A 24464-nucleotide genomic window follows, 5' to 3' on the forward strand; every position below is an offset into this window, starting at 1 on the left:
ATGCCGGATGTTGTGGTTTTCTGTGAATGTATAAAGATTAATGTTATTCAAACTGGTAGTGTCTAATACATTTTTGAACAATCTTTACATGCTTCATTTGGAAAAATTCTGCCAATGTGTTGTTAGACAAATTCAGCTTCTTCTCTTCCCTCCACTCTCTCAGAGAGTGATATGACACGTCTTTGGTAGGTGTTACTTCTAAATTTAGAGAGATGCACAGCGTTATGAAAATCAGTTTCCAACATTCAAAAAACAGATCAGATCCATTCTGCTGAGCTTAGAAAGAGAGAACAGGAAAAAGAAAGGACCAGGGAAAATTCTGGGGCACAGGGTAGGGGCTTAACAGTAAATACAGAACTACGCCTCACTGCTTTGAAAATATTGAAGTGGTCTGAGGGGATATGAATGGAATTAGAAAAAGTAATTTCAAGTCATGACAAAAAATAAACATTTTGAGAGCAATAGGCTATAAAAGTCACTCAACTGACTACAGAGAAAATCGTGAGTGTTGTTCAACAAAGCTGTTGTTCAATCTCAAAATGTCCTTAGTAAGAATAAAACACAGCCAAGTCCAGATTCAGTCACAGCATTGTGTTTGCCTACTTATACTGTATATTCTTTCATAGTCAGTGGCAAGAAATTATCAGAAAAGAAGAACAGCTCAGCTCATGAGTTTTATTCAAAATTAGAAATCGAATTAATAGACTAAGAGTGCAAAATGTATCTTGAAACTGTTACACTACTAAGGCTTTTGTGTTGCTTTGCTGTAGTAAGTGATTCTAGATAAGATAAGATCATTTTATTAGCCATATACTATTTCTTGCATTAGGGATTTGTCTTTTCGCAAACCCCAGCTTGCTCTCCATGAGACGCACAGCTACAAAGATGGGGAGAGAGAAGCTTGGGGTCAGAATGCAGGGTCAGCCATATATATGGTGCCCCTGGATTCAATACAGTACAATAGTAGAATGATGTTGCAACTACAGCAAAAAAGGATCTTGTTTGATGGAACATTGTAGTAGTACATAGTACATGTAGTACATATACTATAATTTGGAAATTTGATCCTCCCTAGCAATGTTTTTTCAGTGGAGTTGGATAAGAGGAGATTCTGCAGGTAAGGTACAGTACAATCATGTAATCATGTAAATAACAATCTAGTCCTCATTGCCAAGAACAGCCACATTTATTATCTTGACTTTTAATGTCTGATGTTTTAATGCTGTTATTTTATGTAAAAGATATTTACCTACATCTGTTTGGTTTCTCACCTGTTTTATTTTCTGTGAACTGATTTGAGATGTTTTTTTAAAACATTTTATATAAATTCAAATAGACCAGTAGTACATAAAAAGAGCATTATACTATGTTGGTTCTGATGTCAGAAATGAAAGGTTTTCTGTTGTACAAGATTTTATAAAAAGGTGTTGAAAATGAAGCCGGGGACTTTTGTGTTCTAAACACTGTCTTAAGTTTCATGTTGTGGAGAAAATATCTTAAAGCTTGTAGCCAGCAGTCAGTTTAAGACATTGAGACAATTGATCGATGTGGGTCTTCAAGCATTATAAAGTACAAAGTTCTTAGTGTAGCTACAGGCCTTGTTAGAAATTATTTTCAGAAAAAAAAGATGTTTTCGTTTTTTTTTATTATTATTTTTATTAAGAAAACTAGAATATAGTTTTGAGTATGTTCTCTTTGAGTGAGAGGGAAAAAACTGTATGCCTGAATTTTTCTTTTAAAACACTGTACTTGAAGTATCTGGCAAGATACTTATTTGTACTTGAACAACTAAACAGATTGGTGGTGGAACTTTAATTTTCAATACTGTTTCTTTTTTCTTTGTAATTAAACCTTGGCCCAATCAGGACAAGCACATAAAAAGTCTTCGAGCTATATTTTTGTAGTATTTTTATTGTGTTTGTCTCTGTCACATTCTCATAGTCGCTGTTGGAGTGAATGGAGTGATCCTTGTGTAATGTCAATCTGATTAATTCAGATATGTTTTCCTTGGCTCTTTTGCTAACAGTGGACTGGAAGGTGTCCCTCACAAACAGGGCTTTTCTAATCATGATACATTCTTGCCTTTCCCACCTGCCCAGCTCTCCTTCTCACTCTCTCCCTCGCTCTCTTGGATTACAACTGCTTCCTGATCGCCTTCTGTTCTCGCTCTCTCCCCAGTTTTCTCAAGCGCTCACACATTACACACACACACAAGGACACACAGCAGCTTTTATTACCATCCTCCGCAGAAAACAAGGAGTGAGAGCAAACCAGATAGAGAGAGACAGCAAGCAGAGTTCCGTCAGCTGTTTCCCCAGGCCAAAGTGACAATGGCAGCGGATCCCAGCACCCAGCCCAGGGTGGTATTTCAAACCCCCGACAAGGAGGATGAAGAGGCCCCCCATCGTAAACTGGGGAAGCTGACTGTCAAGTACAATCGCAAGGACTTGCAGAGGAGGCTAGATATCGAGGAGTGGATTGACGGGCAGTTGCACCTGCTCTATGACTGCGAGGTAAGGCCATCTCTTTACAAGCCGAAGTTATTTGTTTTATATTTTAGTTGAAAGAGATAAGAATGCACTTTTACCAAATCCACAAGCTTTCTAATGAACGCCCACTCAGGATGTCAAAAAGAATCTGTTGGCAAGGCTAGAGGACATCAGTATTTGCGTATGAGTCTTTCCAAAATGTTTTGCCTGCTTGCTGAAAGGCATTTTTGTGTAACAAGCAGTCTAAGCAGGATATCTAGTCTTTCTAACAAAAACCTGTTTATTATCACCAGCTCAGTGATGATAGAGAAACATTAATTGTGTACAATGAGCACTTACAATAGTTGCTGTAGAAAGTCTCTTTTTACTGTTACTTTTTTCACAATAATAATCTTTTTATTTTTTTATAATCTCATGTCATCCTTTTTTTGAACAGCAAACAGAGTAAAATTCTATGTAGGCTAACAATCTAAAGAAGTGTGCAGCAGCACTATGCAAATATATGATAATGAATATGACATACTGTAAATAGAGAATACTTACCATCTGCACTGTTATCGATGTTAAAGCTATGGAATCCAATTCTTTTGTGTTGGCTTGTTAATTATTGTTCAGGTCCGGTGGGAAATTAGAACACATAAACAGCTCTCTAAGCAGTATGTCCTGTGTAATCAGCATGACTTTATTCTTAAGGATAAGCTAAGTCAGAAATGACTTGTGTGCAAGTTCAGAGAAAGAGAGAAATTCAGACAGAGGCTCACTGGAGCTCTTTAAGACATGCCGATATAAAGGGGGATAATCAATAGAATTTAGTATAAAATAATGTGTTATTCTGAAGATATTAAGTGTTTTAGTGTATAAAATCAACAGGCAGGATACATCAGGGGGTCCTATACTAAGTCAGCTTTAGTGAAATATGACTTTAAAATACATACCTTGGCTAACATTATAGAACTTAAGTGTTGTGCTCATAATGATTTGTGAGGTGAATGGTCAGTACAAATATTGCCAAAATATGAATCATAGCACTAATTTGATAAAGACCAAGTGCCGAAAAATCATTTTCTTGCTCTTTTGGATTTGAGAAGTTCTTTGTGAGGCTGTGACTAGAATCACAGAACATACAAGGCACATACAAGGCACACACGGTACCTTATGTCTCTGGTGGTACAGGTTCTGAAGAGGTGTTAACATTAGAATCAGTTTGTGTTGCTTCTAATAATAATAATAATAATAATAATAAACTTTATTTTATATAGCGCCTTTAAAGGTGGCTTCTCAAAGCGCTTTACAGGATGACAATAACAATAAATAAGAAGACTACAACAATAAATAAGAAAATTTCACAAGACAGGACACAATTATAATTACAACAATACAACAATAACAATAGAGGAGACCGTGGAAGATGGTATTAAGAAGAGCAGAGGGGTGAAGAATGGAAGCAGTTAAGTAAAGGCTTTTCTGAAAAGGAGGGTTTTGAGTCTGGATTTGAAGGAGTTTAGAGAAGGTGACTCTCTAATATCCTTGGGCAAGGAGTTCCAGAGCTTGGGGGCATAGCAGGAGAAGGCCCTGTCGCCCATACAATGTAGACGGGCTTGGGGGACAGTAAGGAGGGCAGAATTTGAAGAGCGGAGGTTGCGAGGTGGGGAGTAGGGCGATAAAAGTTCAGACAGGTATTGAGGTGCCAAGCCATGTAAAGCCTTGTAGGTGAGCATGAGGATTTTAAAGTCTACGCAGAATTTGACCGGAAGCCAGTGCAAGGACTCCAGGATAGGAGTAATGTGAACACTTGCACTAGATCTGGTCAGGATTCTGGCTGCTGAATTTTGGACATACTGCAGCTTGTTCAGAGTAGATTTAGATACCCCAGGGAGCAGAGCATTGCAGTAGTCAATTCGAGAGAATACAAATATGTTGATCAGCTTTTCAGCCACAGTTAATGATAGCATAGGGCGTAGTCTTGCGATATTTCTAAGGTGAAAAAAAGATGTTTTGACAGTATGCTGTACATGTGGGTCGAATGTTAAGCCAGAATCGAATATAACCCCAAGGTTTTTCAATTTTGATTGGAGCTCAAGTACAGAGCCATCTACAGACAGGGTTACAGGACTGGCTTTACGAAGTTGATGGGGGGTACCAATAAGCATGACTTCAGTCTTGTCACAGTTAAGATGAAGGAAGTTTTGAGTCATCCAAATTTTTATGTCAGAGATGCAATTAGATAGAATAGAGACAGCCACATTAGTGTCGGGTTTGGTATGGATGTATATTTGAGTATCGTCAGCGTAAAAATGAAAGCTGAGGCCATGTGATCTTAAAAGCTGACCAAGTGGGAACATGTAAATGCTGAAGAGCAAGGGGCCCAGTATTGAGCCCTGAGGGACACCAGACTTGACAAGACCAATTTCAGACCTGTACCCATTGAGAGAGACAAAGTGACAGCGATCAGTGAGGTAAGACTTAAACCATTTGAGGGCAGTGTCAGAGACTCCAAACACAGTCTCGAGACGAGAAAGCAAGATGTTATGGTCAACAGTGTCAAAGGCAGCACTGAGATCAAGAAGGATGAGTATGGAAAGAGAACCAGAATCAGAAGCTATTAGGAGATCCCCTTAAACAACCCCTTAAAGGGGTTGTTCTGATATTTTACTTCAAGGCAGTCAACATAACTGTAGAAGTAAAGTTTTCATGTTTTCCTTTACTTCACAATGCAATATATATTGAAAGCATTGACTTTATTCTCTCCTCCATCCATTCCATTTTCTAACCTCTTACAGGGTCACAAGGTTCATTCACTCATGTTTTTATAAATATTTTTGCAAGCAGTATAATATAGTAGGTATAGGGAACCAGCTGGAAAGAGAAAGAACACCACACACCTATTTATTTTCCAAGCATTTTGCTTATTGTTGGCATATTGTCTTGATAAGGGCATGTGGGAAGGCACAGTGGCATCACTGCCTCACAGCTCTAGGGTCCTGGAGGACCTGCATGTATTGCATTTTCACAATCTCTTTGTGTTTGTGTGCAGTTTTCCTGGGTGTTGTGGTTTCTTCCCAACTCCCAACAACAGGTTGCGGGTTAGATTTGATTGATTTGATAAATTATGTCTTCCTGGGGGAAGTGGCGTGAAGGGATTTCATAGTGTTGCCAGTATAATCAGTACAGGACTACAGAGAAATACAGCTAAATGAGGATGGCTCACGAAGGTCAAATGCTCTCATTTTGGTCCTTCTAATATGTTGTTTATTAGATTTGAGGACAAAAAACATTAAAAAGGTCCCATTTCTTTTCACCTCTTTTTTTCCTTCCTGTTCTGTTTTTGTGCATTTTCCACCCTTGAGATAAGATAATTATTATTTATTATTGATCTGTTTATAGACCCCATTAAATATATCATTTTAAAAGCATTTTGGAATAACTACTGCAGCAATAATGAAAGGCAACAGGGGGTAAATTACATCTAATTTGTCCTATGTGATCTGCAGACAGGGTGGATTTAATAACTTGAAAGGTTTACAATATTGAACTCCATGGGGGGCTATCAAGATGAGCTGCTTGCAAAAAGGTTGCAGCTAATGATGCAAAGATTTAGAAAATGTTTGCATAATGAACTTTAAAGATGGATAACAAGCTACAGGAGAGAAATACAGGAATCATTGATTTTGCTGTGTATATACTGTATGAAAAGTTCAAACCTAATTTAAATAGCTAACAGTGAAATTTCAACAGTTTAAATTTTCTGCCGAGTCTCTGGGTAAGCCACAATAATACAATTATGTAAATATCACTCGCTTCTTGCCATTACTGTTACAAATAGAGGGGTTACAGAAGAGAGGCGGCTGTCAGGTTTACCTTGCTGGGAAATTCTATTAAAATGTGCAATTGAAAAAAAATTATTGTGTTCACAACACAACAACAACTTGACCATCAACAATGAAACATTCAGTGTTTTGTTCACGATCACAGCCTTGAAGATAGTAACTGACAAGATGTGGTGATTTCAGTTGATATAATGAGATCATTCAACATACCATATCATAGAATTAATTTGAGTTTTATTAACTTCTAAAAAGGCTCTGAAATAGAATACAGAAGACCCCGTTTTAAGTCTTTCTTTGCCTGTAGCATGTCTGAAAAGTTACTCTGTAATCAGAGCAGTTTTTTAAGGACTTTGCTCAGTTACTTGAATATTTGATACTGTACCTAGTCATGACTCATGCCCTACACACATACATTTGTAACATAAAAATATATCACGTGCCTTCCATACAGCATTGTTTCATTTTATATCCAACAACCAGTCAGGAAAAGATAAAGAATTTATTGTTGAAGTTAACTACTTTCTGTAAAAGGCACTAGGCAATCCTGGTCTTAGTCATTTGGTCAACAAGGAAATACACATTCAGGCCTGAGCAACAACAGGAGCTAGTGTTATAAATGAAAAGGCACAGTCCGGGCTTCACAAAGGCTGCACATCCAATAGTTCAAGTGTACAGCCAAAGGACAGCAAACAATGTAAGGAAAAAGGCTGGGATCAACTTGACCTCATTCCACTGGCTGGAATGACAGTGTGGGTAGCAGTATGGTAGGTATGCAGCTTGCATTCGTGGGTTCATTTTAACAAAGGCTGTTGTCTGAAATTGTAATTAATCAGGGCTAATCAAAAGTGTAATATATACAGTATATGTGCAAAAAATTTGTCAGTGGATATGTGACAATCAAAAAAGAAGTTGCAACAATTGTCCGAAATGGTATGCTTCGACATACCATTACCCAAATGTATACAAAATGCTAATTTATTTATTATGTGCAAGCATTTAACTCTGTATACACAACATTAGTTTTGGATGCTTAAAAAACCAAGGCAATGAGGAAGCTTCTGGACCTACTGTGATCACACATCCATCCATCACAATTCAAATATAATCTGCAGAAAGGTAACCACTGAAATAATCCTCAATATCCTCAGTGTTTTTGTAAATGCATTATTATGCACCTTAGTACAGCACATAGTTACATGAAGCTAGCACCATAGTATATATCAAAAGGAATATAAAGGAAATCAAAATGTTGTTTAGTAAACATGTTTCTCCCACATTTAAATAAAACAGTGATCTGGAAGAAGCAAACCAATATGTACATCCCAATAAATTAATATAATCAAAATGAAGTGAAGATGACACTAATCTAAATGGCCTTTAATGCTTAAAAGAAATTTAGACATGTAAAAGAAAGGTATTCTTCCATGTGTGCACTAACACTTGGATATGAAACATGGATCTTGAATCCAGAGAAAATACAAAAAAAACATTTAATTCAAAGTAGCATGGATCCATATATGAAGAAGAGTCTGTGACATTAGGAGACTGAAGAGATTGAAGTGGCACAGAACAGATTGAACTACAATACGAAACTAACTTTTTGAACTGAGGTAAAGTGGAACTTTTCCTCCAAGAGACAAAACTAATGTTTTGACAGTTCAGTTTAACTTCATATTAATCTTTGAAAGACCGATTTCTAAAATTGAAAGAAACTGCATTTAAAAAAAAATCCCTTTGTAAATTAAATGGATCTTTTCTTCCCTTCTTTATCCAGCTATGCATGCAAAGCATAGATGAACTGGTGATATAAATTTGCTTTTGAAACTATCTTTTTTCAGCAGATTCTTTTACAGATCATTTACTACAAAATGGAAATTGAGATAAGCAGCACAATATTGTTTGTTCAACTTCTTCAAGCATTACAATATCCAGTGTTGAAGACTAGACACATTTAATGGCAAAAGATGGCAACCAAGTCAAAGTTACTGTTAATAGTAAAAACAAATTGGGTCACTTCTAAAAAAGCTCTTATATCACTGACAGAATACTAGAAGTTAATACTTATTAATACTATGTTAACAAATAATGTTCTGGGAAATTAGAGAATTTCAGTTTAAATAAACTTGCTTTGGCATTTCTTTTTTACTTGCTTAGTCATGTAAAAACATATAGGGACATTTTTATATTGAATTGTATGTTTTGAAAAAGCTCACATTTTAAAACGTGACAAATGTATGGTGTCTCCCTTTCCCTCCCATTCACTCATTTTAACACTCTTAATTAACCCTTATGACTGACAAGTGTAGTTTAATTACATATCCAATTCCATGACATATGTCATGTTATTTATTGAGCACAATATTTCTCTACCAGCAGAAAGATAATGAATTTCAGCATTAAATAGGGTATATCCTCCTTCTCAGGCCTTCAAACAGTAATGTTTCCCACAATCTAAAATCTAAAACTGACCTTCATAGAATAGAACGACAAAAAGATGTAACCAGACTTCCTCTGCAGCCATGGTAATTGAGGGCCACAGTTCATTCAGGTTTTCATTCCAGCCCAGCTCTCAGTTCCTTTACTGAATCATTTATGCTCTTAATGAAACTGATCAAGCATTGTTTTCAGATTTTATGGTGGCAGTGATTTTCTATTGCAAACAACACCTGTCAGACTGCACAAATGTCCATTTTCTGTTTACGAAAATCCAGAAGAGCAAATTTCAGAAGTCAGTCCATTACACTAGGACTTTTTGTAATCCACAAACAGAAACTGTTTTAATATGCTTTAATGTGATGAGAAAATCGAAGCAAAGGCCTGAAACACAAAATGATTACTCAGTCCTTTCCTATGTCCTTTTCCAGCAATGAAAGTTCCACTTTGTGACATTTCTGTAAAAGAGTAGCAGTGGCACATGTATCCATCAAGAGCAAGCTGAGAACTAGCTTTTCAAGGTATACCTGAAACGTTTCCTATGTCAACATAAAACAGAATATGGTCTGCATATGTTGTTGAGACAATAATTAAAAGAATAATCACATTTTCTTTTCAGTTTTCCACAGGAATTCACTGGTTGACACCACCTAATGCCATACTGTGGTCATCACATGTCCTAGCAGTACAATGTATAAATAAGAAATGCCCTTAAATAATTCAGCAATTCTTCCTTTACTGAGAGTATGTAAGAGTAATCTTGTTCTTTGTGACAACAAAATAAATATTTGCCTGCTGAATGATAAAAAAACAGATGTGTTAAATGTAGTAGGCTTCAAAACTGTTATTTATCATGCTTTTTCTAAAATCTACCGTTTATTAAATGTTGTATTTATATTTTTTCAGTTTTTTTTTTTATATACAAGAAAATAACCCAGGCATGGAGCAGTAAGCAAAAACATCCAATTTTTAACTATTTATTTTAGAAAAAACAGTATTAAAAAAAAGGTCCAGTAGCCCATATACAGTATACTCAGTAACGAAACAAGGACACAGGGCTATAATTGGAGACCAAAAAGACTCAATATCGGACAAAGAAGAGGAAATACTTTATACAAAGAGTTGTAGTTATCTGGAACAACATGGTTGAGTCTCAAACTCTGGGCTCAATTAAGAAAAGACAGAACAAAATTCAGATTCACTTACAGTAGCTACTAAACCACCCAATAAGCAAGACAGACTCATGTATTATCTGTTGAAAGTCCTTTCAAGTAAAAATATATATAAATCAGCAGATTCAAAACTTTTAGAAAAATTAACCTCTCATGCACATACATTTTGTCATTAAATGTAGTGAAAAAAATCAAATGCTTTTGCTAGATGTTAGCCCATGAAAATCGAAGCTGTCCAGAAGCAGAAGGTAACTGGAAAGACACAGGCTCACTGGTGTTTTGTATTTTTCAGTGATCCTTAAGTTTTAGTTAAACTGAAACTGGGTTTTGGTTTTGAGTGCATTTAATTGATCTGGACCCACACCAGGCCTTTATCCTTGGAGTGCTCCAATTTTATTGTGTTGAATGGAAAAATGTTACCTCTATCTTTGATGTTACTCAATTTTGAAATTATTTCAATTATGAAACATCAATGGGGCTTTGGGGGAAAAAAATTGGATTGGTAATAGATAATCCTATTTTAATTTAGATATCATTGGAAAAGACATCCCTCAGGCTTTAATAATGAAATATTGCTTTAACCCCCAATTCATAATCTATGTGCATGTACGAAATGCATATTTTCTTAGACTAAAATTTATATTAAAACCTTTCTTTATTCTGAATATATAAACTATCATCCATGAAATAAAGAACCAGGTATATTTATAAAAGAATGGGAAACAATGCAGAATGATAGGTTGGATGCCATTGGATTAATTTTAATTTGGGCAGCATTACATTTGAAGAAATAAGGTTAACAATTTAAAATTCCTCTTTACATTGCTTATAACTGACGAACAAACAGCAATCTTCCTTTTGTTGTATATAGAAATTTAATATAATTCTTTTATCACAAGTGTTAATAATCAATGTTATGGCTATACAAACAGGTTGGGGACACCATAAGGACTAGACGTTGACTAATACATTATGCAAGAGCACCACATCCAAGAAACATTATTTATTATAAGGAAAAGCAGGATGTAGCTGCTGTACTGTGGTGTTGGTAGACATTTAGGTGGCATTCTGCAACCTGGACAAATTTTTATGTTTTACTTAATTTGTATTCAGTTTTTTTAATTTCACATATCAATCCTTCTGGATTAATAAGAAATAACTATTTACAGTCATCTGTCAGTCTTCAGCATTTGATCTTTTCAGTTGACGTTTCATTTCATTTCACTTAGTATTGAACCATCTTACTTGTTTAATGTACAGTAGGTGCTGGTGGTTCTTCAGGCTCATAGACTTCACAATAGGCAATGCCCTGTTTTTTAGTTTTTTTCTCTTCTTCAAACATGGTGTAAAGGAAATAGGCCCCTTAAAATGTGAGTACTCTCTTAACAGACTCAATATTTGTTTGATGTCAGGCAGTGACTGGATTAATAGTGGCCCAAAGCTATGTTTCTTAAACAGCAATTGCACAGTAACTTATTGCCATTCCATTCATCCATCCATTACATCAATCTTACATTTTTATATTTACAAAAAAGGCTACAGGCGAACAAACACCACAGCTAGTTATATAAAGGATTTAATTTGTTAATTTAACCCTCTGTGTACTTCCTGCACTTTAAATTTAGAATTTAAACTAGGTTTATCTGCCAAATCGGAGCATATTAACCACAAGTCTAAGTTCTAAAGACTTGCAACTGCACAGTAGCAAAATGACACAAAAATATCCATGAAGAAAAATAGAAAATGTCAACCTTTCCAGCTATTTTCAATTACTGCAACATCCAGTACAGGCTTGTGGTAAACTGATGCTTACCACATTTGGAGCTGGAACTCAACACAGGAGGCACCTCGCCTTGGAATTTAATCCAAGATCCAAGAGCTGTGAGGCAGCATTGCTAACCGTGCCTCCCACATAAACGCCTATTAAAAGCAAACCGAAATGCATAAAAAGCTTTCATGACTAAGACACAGCTGATAAGATTTAAATAGCTTTAATTACCCGAGGAAATTATGCTCCATTGAATCAGATTAGACATTACTTAAAGTCTAGGCTAAATTTATAGTTAGGAGGAAAATTAACTGCACCTGTTTTTTCTCTGGGTGGCATAATGGCAGTTAGCTACCGCTGCCTCACAGCTCTTGTCCTGGATTTGATGCTAGACTAGCTTTCTATGTAAAGTTTATATTTTCCTAGTGCATGTAGGATTTCTCTTGGTATTTTGCTTTCCTTCCAGAGATGTATAAATTAGGTTAATCTCTAATAGTCTAATTGTCCATGTGTGTGTATGCCATACAATGGATTAACCTCTTGTCCGTGGTGTAGCCTTGCCTTGTTATCTTCTTGGATGAGCTCCAGGATGCAGTGACCCTGACAGATATTCCTCCATCATTCCTCCCATTGGTGTACAACATATTTTATGGTATAGTTTTTTTAATGAAAGCTGAAAATTGTCAAATGCTTTTGACAGGAGGAAAAAGATGAGAGAAACCAACAGTTTAATATGTCATATTGTAAATGTACTGTAGGTATAATGTATGTATTGGTGCACTTAGTTCTTTTTTATTTCTTAGCTGTGAAATTCTGCAGTGTACATAATGCTTCAGTGGGAATATTGTTATTATCCGACCTCTGGAATGTCTTTACACTTTTATCACGAAAGGGATATTATAGATACCAATGTTACATTATAAAAAATGATCTATCCTCCTTAAGCACAGTTTGTATCTCCTGCTTTGTGACCTCAGTTATTGTGAAGGTATACCTGAGACAGAAGAAGACAATTTATGTAGGTGTGGAAGAGGTGGCTGTCAACAACCAAACTGTAAGTCTGTGTATATATGTGTAGGTCAAGGAATATAGTTATCACAAATATTTATTTTTCTTTCATGTGCAGGAGGAGGAGATTCCAGAATTAGAAATTGACATCGATGAACTGCTGGAACTTACAGATGCAGAGCAGCGATCAAAACTACAGGTGACCCTTGACAGGTCAAGAAAGGGAAATGTTGGAAGTTATCATGGAATTAAAATCTTTGATGCTAACTTTTTACACAAATCTTTACACATAAAACGGCAGTAGACCCACCTGCCAAAATGTATCTGAATTCTTTTTAAAACCTTAACCTTACCATTGTAGGTAAGATAACAGCCATACCACCCTGCAACTCACAACTGGCAACCCACTGAAGCTAAGCAGGTGTGAGCCTGGTCAGTACCTGGATGGGAGACCTCCTGGGAAAAACTAAGGTTGCTGCTGGAAGAGGTGTTAATGGGGCCAGCAGGGGGCGCTCACCCTGTGGCCTATGTGGGTCCTAATGCCCCAGTATAGTGTGGTCATTAAAAATCCCAGGGCGTCTCTTGAAAAGAGTAGGGGTGTAACCCTGGCGTCCTGGCCAAATTTCCCTTTGGCCCTTACCAGTCATGGCCTCCTAATAATCCCCATCTATGAATTGGCTTCATTACTCTGCTCTCCACTGATAGCTGGTGTGTGGTGAGCGTTCTGGCGCACTATGGCTGCCGTCGCATCATCCAGGTGGATGCTGCACATTGGTGGTGGTGGAGGGGAGTCCTCATTACCTGTTAAGCACTTTGAGTGGAGTGTCCAGAAAAGTGCTATATAAGTGGAAGTAATAATAATAATAATTGTTTGAAAACAAAGAATGCAATTTGTAAACAATTGAAGACAAAAATAATTAAAAAATTTTAAAAAGATTGATAGTTCTTTAATAAAAACTATGATATTTTCAAATTGTCATCAGTGTTATGATGAAAAAAATGCCTCATCTCAATCTTTTTTAAAAAAGATTGATAGTTCTTTAATAAAAACTATGATATTTTCAAATTATCATCAGTGTTATGATGAAAAAAAATGCCTCATGCATTGCAACACCGAGGAAACCCCTCATAATATAACAGGTTTTCAGCCTGAGGAAGAAGTATAGCCATTATATTGAAAATACATTATTTAGAAATTGCTCTAAGGCAGTGGTTCTCAAACTGTGGTACGCGTACCGGCAGTGGTACGTGGAGTGCCGCCAGGTGGTACGCCAAATGACCCTGGAACTGTGTCGTGTCCGCTGAAAAATCAGGACGGGTTTTCATATTTTGTATTTTAATACGTGTCGAATACGCAGCCTACGTACTACGATACAGTGCGTGCTAATACTTCAGTGGACACAAGAGATACTCTGTAATTCTATACCACTCTATAGAATGCGTGCTACGGATCCAAGTGACCAATTGTATTTAAAGAAAGCTACTGTATCTCCAGCAAATAGGGAGAAAGGAGAATGTGCGTGATTTTGGAACAATGCCAATGTTGTAAACACAGGAATGCATAGAAATACGTGCTATGAACGCAGGTAATCTTGTGAGCACACAAAAGCGTGATAACAGAAAAATATTTAACTGTTCTAATTTGAGAAAAATACACCGAGCGTCTCTGTGTTTCGCTCCCATGCGCATGAAATAAAAACTTAATAAATAAATATGGAAATAAAAACGGAAACGCGGAAAAATGCAAGCTTGCGGATTGCTAAAGCAGGTAAGCTACACTATTTTTGAAGAACCTTATTTACCGTTGGCAAAAGAGCTGACACGTATTATGTGTAGAGAAAAAGCTGCTAAACAGCCCGTCCTGCTGCCCCCCTCCCCCTGAAAGACAGTCATTCATAGAATTATTGAAATTAAGGATTATATCAAAAGTACACTGATAGAGCGTGTTAAAATGAGCAGATGTTTTTCACTGCAATTAGATGAGTCTGTAGTTGATTTGGCCAATTTGTTCGTTTACGTTAGATACGAGTTTGAGGGCATGTCCCATGAAGACTTTCTGTTCTGTAAACCGCTACCAACAGGAACTACAGGAGAGCACATATTTCAGCTTCTGAATGAATTTATCGAAGAGAATGGCCTCGACTGGATAAAATGCGTCTGAGTTTGTACAGACGGTGCTAGAGCAATGACAAGCCGACATAACGGTGTAGAATTAGATAGGTTGCTCCAGAAATTAATGTACACATTACAACATCCAACACGAGACCTTTGCCGTCAAGAAAATGCCTGACGATTTAATATCTGTTAGACTCTGTTGTGAATTGTATCAAGGCTCGAAAAATTAATTCACATCTGCTTTGCTCAACTAAACAGGCTCACCCCTCTCACTGAAATGGTGCTTTTTTATTAGTTGTTGTTAATGTTTTTTTTTCTGTAAAACACTTTGAGAAGCCACCTTTAAAGGCGCTATATCAAATAAAGTTTATTATTATAATATTTATTATATGTATGTGTGAGTGTGTGTGCACGCGCGCTCATGTTGGTCATTGAGAATTTTTGGGTTCCTAAGAGATGATGACTTGTAGGTGGTACTTGGATGCTTTGGTTGGATTAGGGGTGGTACTTGGTCCAAAAAGTTTGAGAACCACTGCTCTAAGGTAAAAATCAGGTCATAAAGCATATGATTTCCTAAAGTAAAAGCATTTGACTTTATATTGTATGGGATTTTACTTTGATCAGGACAATATTTTCCTTTTAACTAGGTCTTGCAAATGCCCTTATTATTCTTACGTTAAATGTTTTATGAACATTTTCTTTGTTTCCACAGGAACTTTTACAGGAATGTGGCAAGCCTAAAGAGGTAAGACATTGTAAAATATATAGCCCTCACTTTGGTTTAATCATTTGAACTTTATGTTTACAGTGCCTAGCATCAATCCAGTGTCCATTATAGCAAGAATTATTATAGCTGTTATGTAAGATTGTCTTAGATTATCCTATCTATACAGTGTTGCTATTTATTTATTATATAAAAGTTATTTTGTTTTGTTAATAAATTCCTTTGTTTCTTCAGAAATTCCTGAATTCAGGAATGCTAACTGCTAATCCAAGGAGTATAATTATCAGGTCATTTGTTAGTGACATAAAATTGTACATAGTTTAACCAAAGTCCTATTACAACAGTGACTTTAAAGGCACTATCAGTGTCTTTTAAATGAACTGCAGACTAATTACAATGATTTTTAAACCAGGGAAGCAGCCAAAATTGCTGTCTTATAATCAGCGGTATATTATATAAATTGCTAGATTTTTTCTTTTTTTTCCCTTAACCAACTTAACACTGATTAACTTTTTCACTTAATCAGTGTTAAGGTCAGGCTCTACTTTTGATCTTAGTCCTTCGGTAGATTCAGAATAGTACAACAGTAACCTATTATAAAGACACTTGAAACCAAGGAATGTTGATAGTTACACATAACATTAAGTTACTGATTAGTAAAAATCAGGCTGCCTTCCACCACGCATTAAAGGTTGTCATTTTTCCCTTACCAGGATTTTATCAATGGACTTTTATATCGCATGAAGGGTCTGCGAAAAATGTCTGTACCCCAGAAGAAATGAGGCTGAAATCTGTGGATAACAGTAATGTGAAGTCATCTTTATTTGGCAGTCTGGATGTTTGTATGTAGATTGACAGTGTTCTTAACAGAACTAATGTCTTGACAAAGGATGCCTTCTCTACGCACACATGGATCAATGTCGCTCTTGATGTTGAAGGCCTATGGACTGTTTTTGAACATTATTTATGAATATTTTGACTTTTTGAGTCTGATGTACAAATGCAATACTTGTATTTTTGTCTTTTTGGGGGGGAGGGGGGGATAAAAGCAAATAAACACAATTGTTGACAGTTTTGTCTATCAAAATACCCATACAAAATGACTTTTGTGACTAGCATAAGGATGTGTAAAGTTTCCCATTTATATTTTCTGGTTACAGTGTCAGGTAACATGGGAATAAAAAAAGGATTTCCAGTGTATGAATATTTTAGTTCCCTGTGTATTTAAACACATCCAATTAATATGCTTCAAGAAGAAAAGTTCATCTTACAAGCCTTTGATGCCTTGTTCATTACTTGCTTTGAAGATTATTATGGTGAAATATCACTAAATACAAGCATATAATAGCAAATAACTGCAGGCCGGAGGATATACTAGGAAAGAGAGTGAAGCATATGCTTTTGGAGTCTGTTTCAGAGACCAGCCATGTGGATCTTACTTGAGCGAAGCCAGGGGATTTAGATTAGAGCCGAATTACAAGACTGTGCTTGAGTATTAGGGTCTACACAAGAGGTTGAATGTAAGTATCTAAACAAGATGTTGAATGTTACAGTCTACACAAGAGGTTAAATGTTGTATTCTAATAAAAGTCTACACAAATTGTTGAATGTTAGGGGCTAAAGACGATGTTAAATGTAGGGGTATACACAAAATGTTGAATGTTAGGGCCTGGACAAGATGCTGGGTTTGGGAACAATGTTTGGGAAAGCACCAGTTACACTATGAACTACCCTTGATGAATCTGGCTTCATTTCCTCCCTGCTATATCAGTGCTTTATGCAAGCTGGGCAAGTACCCAATTATGTATTTGTCTTTTTAATAGTTCTCTCACATTCATCCTTTCGGGCCCCGCACTCAGTGCGCAAAGATTGAAAGCAGTAAAATGTACTCATCACTTTAGAAAAATGTGCTCTCTCTTGAAAATCCAATCATGAAATCATATTATGCGTTGTGAAATTAAGTTTAAATTATGATCGTATTTTCATGTTAATGTACTTGTGGTGGATCATAAAACCTTAATTTACTAAAGATAACAGATGCGTGAAATACCTGAGATAACATTTACAGAATATAGCAACTCACCAGCGCAGGAATTGTACAGTAGAGAGTAGAGTAGAGGAGTTTATTGCCATACGTGCATATACTTTGGAATTCTTATTCACTCTGATCTCTTGGGACATACAGTACACAATACTCCACACAATTTAAACAGAACATTACAAACATAATAGATAATAACAACATATAAATAATAACAATTAATACAGGGCAACAAAATGCTTTGGCGATCCATGGCTGTACTTATGACTGTTTTGGAAATCAATTTTAATTGCTACCCTTGCCTCCTTCAGAAATATGAAAAAAACAATCATACAAAAATCTATATAGATGTTTTACGTTTTTACTATGATTTAACCGTGAGTTATTAACTGTCTGGACCAGTTACCAAGTTATTGTCTGCTTGTTTTGTTTTACTGCTATCATAAAAATAGATCCCAATTGCAAATCTAATCATAAAGCTAAAGAACAGTAACTAACACAATATATTATAATTTCCTTTTATAAATTAACATTTTAGTTATTGCTTAATCAGACTTGGGCACCAAATCCATTTCATTAAAGAAGAACAGGTTAAACCTTTACATTTTAGGTTCTGTTTATTCTTAAGCATGGTGCCAAGGAGAGGCATTAAGTACTTACAATTGCCCATAAAAAGGGTTGGATTGAATATTGTATTTCATGTGGTAAAAGCCTTTCTGAAGATTTGACATGAGTTTACTATACTGTAGATTGCTGTAGTCATCACATCACAGTAATATTCCATTTACTTATTATCAGAAAGCTGCTTATTCCTTAGAAAGGTTGAGACAATCCAGAGATTACCCTTATTATCATGTTGGTCCATCACAGTGCACTCGAACAAGTAAGCATTCAGGCAAGCAGCTTAAGGAAATAAATAAACATACAGTAGCTTGTCCTTGGAAGGTGGAAGGAAACTGGATCATTGAGAAATAATGGGGAGAACATAAAAATACCAGGCATGAATTGAACCCTGGAGCCAGGAACTGCAATCCAGTAGTAATGTTATGCTACCCTTCTTCCAAGTTATATTTCAATACAGAAGTTAAGACTATGCAAAAATAGGAAAATGGCACCAATGAGGGCGGATTCAGAAATGGCTATAGAACACAGATCAACTGTTACACCAGTATGGAAAAGATGTGTGTAGAATCATATAAAACCATATTTAAAGTGATATTACCAATTTAGTAATTAAAAACATTTTGGGGAGTGAGTTTAATAAGCTTTCTTGGTCAGTTATACAATTAAAGTTTAGAAAGCAGATGAATATTTGGGTGATTTCAAATATGGCTGACAACATGCAAACTTTTAACAATTGCAGCACACAGTATTATGATACTCTACTGTATACTGTAAAATGATGTTTTCATTTTCAGTCACATACTTTATTATGTAAAAGATGCTTACATGTAATCACTAAAAACCTAAAATAAATGGATTAGAGATTACTGGCTATGAGTGATACCTAGTAGTTTTAGGGTGTTGCACATCTGAAGCAAGTTTAAATTTCCATTGGGGAAATACACTAACCTATGTCTGTGACGTGATTTTATAAAGTTATAAATAACAATTTACAGTATTAGAGAGGTCATTTGACACACTGAGACATTTCAGGGGAATAAATAGCCCAAAATGTATGGAGAAACTACATCCAGAAGATTTCTTCTTTGACTGAACAACTAAACAGGCCCCTGAACACGGTTTGCACAAATCATGTTTCATTACATCTTACACATCCGAATTAAATATACGGTAGATTAGTGATGCTACCCTAGCTCTATATTCAATAGGTCTTTTTGTCATTGCCAGTGGAAGGCCTTTGCAAGATACAAACAAAGGACAAGTACTGTGTACACCAGAAAGGAGAGCATGGCAGTATCTGTCACTTCCTTATTCTGCAAGAAGGCACTTTGAAACAGCTTTCAGCCCAATAATGTATAAATTCAGGCTGTGTGTGAACTGCAAAACTCACAATAAGAGACTCACCAGCAGAGACCTAGTTCATGCTTCTGTGACAAACTTTTTGAATGTATCCAAAAGAGGCTTTTCATTGTTAAGAGTACTTTAACTTCAGATCCTATATTTTGCTAAATTGAATGACTATAAACTATTAGGTATCAAATCTCTTCACCGATGAAAGAGGCTTTTCTCGGATTTATTCAGTACTTTAAAGACATAAACTAATGAAATGTAAAAAAAAGATGTTTGGACCAAAATGAACCTTAGAGGGACAGATTGATTTCTGATTATGTACTAAATCCTGATTAACATTCTATTTATGTTTCTCTCATTTTCCCTTTATAAAACCAATGACCTTTACAGTAAACTTGACAAATGATATACTTTCTCACCAAATGCAGAACAACAAGCCAGCTTTTCTTATCCTAATAGAATGTCCAAAGTCAAACATTGCTTGTCAAAAGTAAAAGAAAAGGCTATGCAAACCTCTGAATGCGTTGCCTTCAAGTATAAAACCCTAAAGAAAGTTTAACCTAAGTATCGGCTTTTTAACGGTGGAAAAAGGCTTGATCTAATTGTCAGACTATTACCATTTAGCAATGAATGTCAAGTTATGCATTATCACGGTATGAGTAAGGAACTGGTAAAAGAAAAATAAACAAAAGTAAATAAAAAAAAATAGCATACTATGATATGACAAAGCACATTATCACAGCATAATATTATCACAGCAAAGTATTATTGTCATGCTGAAAATCTGTTATTCTAATTGTTGGAATTGGTTGTAGTAGATAAAAGTCTTATCAGGAAATTCTCATTTCAGGCTTTAGCTGTCGTTCTCATTGGATTAGATTTAAAATCAAGATCCTGTTGTAAGCGACTCTGTACCTAATGAAGAACTGTTTACTCCCCTGTCTCTCTATATAGTATGTTCGTTAAGTTTCAGCTAAATGGTGAATTAACCTTCATATTATTAGCGGCATAGGGGTTAATATACATGGTAGAGAAATGTCACATAAAGTTCAATTGAGAACGATGTATGTTATAGCTCATAATTCCAGTTTATTCACTGTAGAAACCCACATCAGATGCTTCTGAACAGCTGACCTTTGATTTCAGTGCACTACAATTATCTCTGCTTCAAGAATTAAAGCTTGAGAAGGTTGTTTTGTTCAATTCTTCCAGTAAATATTTAAACTGATTCTGTGTGCTTAGGAGTGCCTTAAGAGTTTTTCATACTTTCTGGCCATTCTACAATTATAATCTCTGACAGCAGTGTTACCACTTAGCAGTTAGATATTTCACATCTCAGAAGCTAATAAAGGCTGGTCATGTTTATTGCTGGGATCTTAGACTTCTAAGAAATACCAGGTTTTGGTTGTGTAAATGGTGTAGGTGGACCACTAGCTGGTTCTCTTCAAACTCAAAGTCCTTATATGGTGGCAGTAAGAGGTCCTGACTCTTTAGTTTGTCTCTAAAGATCCCATGATAGTTTGTGAGAGGAGGGGGCATTAATCTTGGAGTCCTGGCTAAATTTCACTCCAGGTTTGCACAGCATGACCTAACGAAATTCTCTTTTTAATCCAATTGGTAAAATTATTTGGGATGAAAAGCACTATACAGTACATTAAACAGTTTCATTAAACTGGAAATAATCAGATTTTTTCTCCAATTGTTTTTGGAGAAAAACAACTCTCTCTGTGTGTAAGCAACAGGATGTCCTGTACAATGTGAACATACTTTTCTCTTTCCTGAAATTGAAAATCTGGGGTTAGCCATTAAGGCCTTCATTTTTCATTGAGTAGGACCTCCAAAACATGATACTTTCATTTTATTAAAATGGTTTCATATTAGCTTTTCTTACTTTAAAATAGCAATGCAGCCATAAATATTACTGCTGCGGTCAGTTTTGATGGAGAAGTACTGCAGGTTTTCTATGTGTCCCAAACAAACAATTTTCTCATTTTCATTTTCTTTCATTCTCCGAGAGTAATTTAAGCTCTGATTAAAGAAATGATTTGGTCCATGAAGGAAAACAAAGAATAATCTATAAAATGAAATTATAATGGTGAAGGAGAGTACAGGAAGTGGCATACTGTATTTAATGAACAGTTAACATGTGCAAATTTTATTATTTTGTATTCTCAGACAAAACTGAAACTGTTTGCCTTTTCCCAAAAAAAACTGGATTTGGTAATTTGGGAGTATTAACAGTCTAAGCACCAATCCATTCTGTGTGTGTATAAGGATAGAAAAAATAAATAAGACATTGTTTTCACTTTTGAGAGCCACTGCCTCTACTTTGCAGAATTACCAGCTTTTAGTCTAATCACGTCAGATTTAAGAACTCGGTCCCTTTGGATAACACATTAAACCCAGGTTACGCCTTCCTCGTCATTAAAAATCCTGTAGCACTGTTTGCAAGAGTGGGAGTGTTCACCCCACCATCCAGGCTAAATTTCACTCTTCACTAGTGTAATCTGTACTCCCCTAAATCCAAATAACTTCTCTAGTTGATGAGAACATTGTGAATTGACCTGTCTGTAATGGCTCCCACTTGTCATCCAGGTGGGTTCTGCATTTCAGTGCACCTCATGTATCACATAAATTAGATTAGACAGGATTAATCTTATACTTATATTTTTTGTGCATCACCCAACATAAATCGTAATTTGCTGTACAGTATATGACCAATCTTCATACAGCTCATAATGATTTACAGGATTCAGCATATAATGTTTAGTTACTACAATAAAAAGACATAGAAGACAAAGACAATAATATAATTTTGTGAGCCTATAGAACAAGCTAGGCACAAGTGCTCTGAAGAAGCATAAAGCTAAAGCTGTTAAATTACTTCTTGAGATATTACATGTTTGCTTAAGACCGACACACCTGCTATTTGGGGTGATAAATTTATCTTTTTTCTATACAGGGAAAAACATTTTTCTTTTTGAAATATTTTTGTATTGTAGATGCCATAATTTGAAACCCACAGGCAACAGGACCCAGCAGAAACGGAAGATATAAGCATTTGGCTTCAGTTTCTGAAGCTGTGTTTTGCAGAGGCTGGGCTTAGTGCAGAGCTGGTCTTATAGACCAGTGGCTTAACAATCTGCAGGTATGAAGAGTATGAATCTCCATAATGTAGCGTTAATGAGAGAGCTGCAACTTTCCTATTGGTTTTAAAGGTAAGCAACCATAAGTCTATTATTTGTATTTCAGATTCTATTGCTTTGTGGGGTCATGATATCTAATCCACTTTAGTAAGTACTAATAAGTACAACTGACGATAAAACAATCAATATACTTTGTAGAAATTACCTTTTCATTCCAAAAATAGCATGTTTTTCAAATTTAGTCCTCTGCAGAGAATGCGCCTTTTACTACAGGTTGCGTCTGTCTTGTCTTAGAATATCTAACAAAAAAGTTTTGGACGATATGTTTTATTGTATTCCTGTTTATGATTAGAGTTGGTGAACAACACTTTTAAAAAGCAACTTAGAAGTCTGTCATGTAACATTAAAAAAAGAGTTGAGTGAAAATTATTTTTAAAAGTAGTGTGTGGAATTACTTTGTAAATACCTCTTAAAAGCAATGTGGGCCAACAAATAATCCCTTCTGAGTCACTTACTCAGAAACTGTAAAGAGTTACCTTTAAAATAACTTTATCCAACACTATTTATGACCTACAGTACCCTTTTATATTTCCTGCAAAACCTTCTTCCTTTAGGTTGACAAATATTGCCATTCCAATAGTACTAAGTTATACAGTATAAATGTTTAATTCAAGCTTTATATACACTGCATACTCAAGATATATTTTACAAAAACAAACATGGAGTAAGACTAGCGCATGGCAAAAACGTTTGTCTAGAATAATGTGAACTTTGTGGAGATACCAAGGATATAATTTGTTTCTTGCAGGGTTTTAAAAGGAGTTTAGATTTAAAAAAACAGATTGAGGGAGAATTCTACTGCACTCCCTATGCATACAGTATATTTTGATAAACAAAAACATGGATGAATGCTCACCCCAATCACAAAATGAGAACATCAGTTATGTAAAATCTCTGGCATCCTTTTGGAAAGGGAAGTATCTACAGTATTTATAATGGGAAATAACGTGTACAGAAGGATGTTTTTTTCTTCTCCAGAAGAGATGTGGAAAGCATCCTGCCCATCCTCAGTCTCGGAGACTAATTCACTCTGCCAACTGAGATACAGAGAATTCCGCCTTCTCTACATCTTTTTAGTCATCGAGTTCTCCATGGCTTGCTTCGCCTTGACCATGGCCACCATGCTGATTTACTGGCCATCAGAGTCAGGTACTGCAGGCACGCTGCTCTGATTGTATTCATCTGCTTCCAATAAAAACCCTGTCTATGTTGAGGCAATGCAGAACAGGCCTGTCTGTAATAATGTACACCTCAAATATATGTAGAATTCCTAGTAAAAGCAAAAGACAGTCAAAGAATCAAAAATAAAAAAAAACTGTGTTTATGATGTTAAACTTGCACCAGAAAAACAGGCAAAAAATGTCTCATCTTAAGGTCTCAAACTGTAGAACACAATTGGTATTCCGCTGCCAGCCCAATTTTTTGGCTACCGTGCAAAAGAACATATAGCAGTTTTAACGATTTTTCACTCATGTTCACTACGTTTTAATGCATGATGCATGGACAGTAATTTTAAATTCAACTACTTTATAACTGTTAAAAATAGAGTAGGGAATATTTAGACAGTCTTTCTAAATGCCTTGCTTACCTCTGTGAACAATTTCTGTGAGCAATTTCAAGCACTTCATAAAGTAAGGAATTTTAGACCCTAGAAAAATTCTTTGAGATATTTCAAACCATCCCTTTTCACGGGTAGTGACACACCAT

General features: G+C 35.8%; 1 protein-coding gene across 1 annotated transcript; it reads left to right on the forward strand.

The window, feature by feature from the left end:
* The first annotated feature begins 1980 nt into the window (after positions 1 to 1980).
* ppp1r14d (protein phosphatase 1 regulatory inhibitor subunit 14D) lies at positions 1981 to 19065 on the forward strand. Its single transcript, XM_006643413.3, has 4 exons — positions 1981 to 2513; positions 12816 to 12896; positions 15525 to 15557; positions 16250 to 19065. The coding sequence occupies exons 1-4, from the start codon at positions 2331 to 2333 to the stop codon at positions 16316 to 16318; spliced, it is 366 nt and encodes a 121-aa protein (XP_006643476.2). The 5' UTR covers positions 1981 to 2330; the 3' UTR covers positions 16319 to 19065.
* Positions 19066 to 24464: the final 5399 nt, after the last annotated feature.

The sequence above is a fragment of the Lepisosteus oculatus genome, chromosome 8, assembly GCF_040954835.1.
Source record: "Lepisosteus oculatus isolate fLepOcu1 chromosome 8, fLepOcu1.hap2, whole genome shotgun sequence".
Lineage (NCBI taxonomy): Eukaryota > Metazoa > Chordata > Actinopteri > Semionotiformes > Lepisosteidae > Lepisosteus > Lepisosteus oculatus.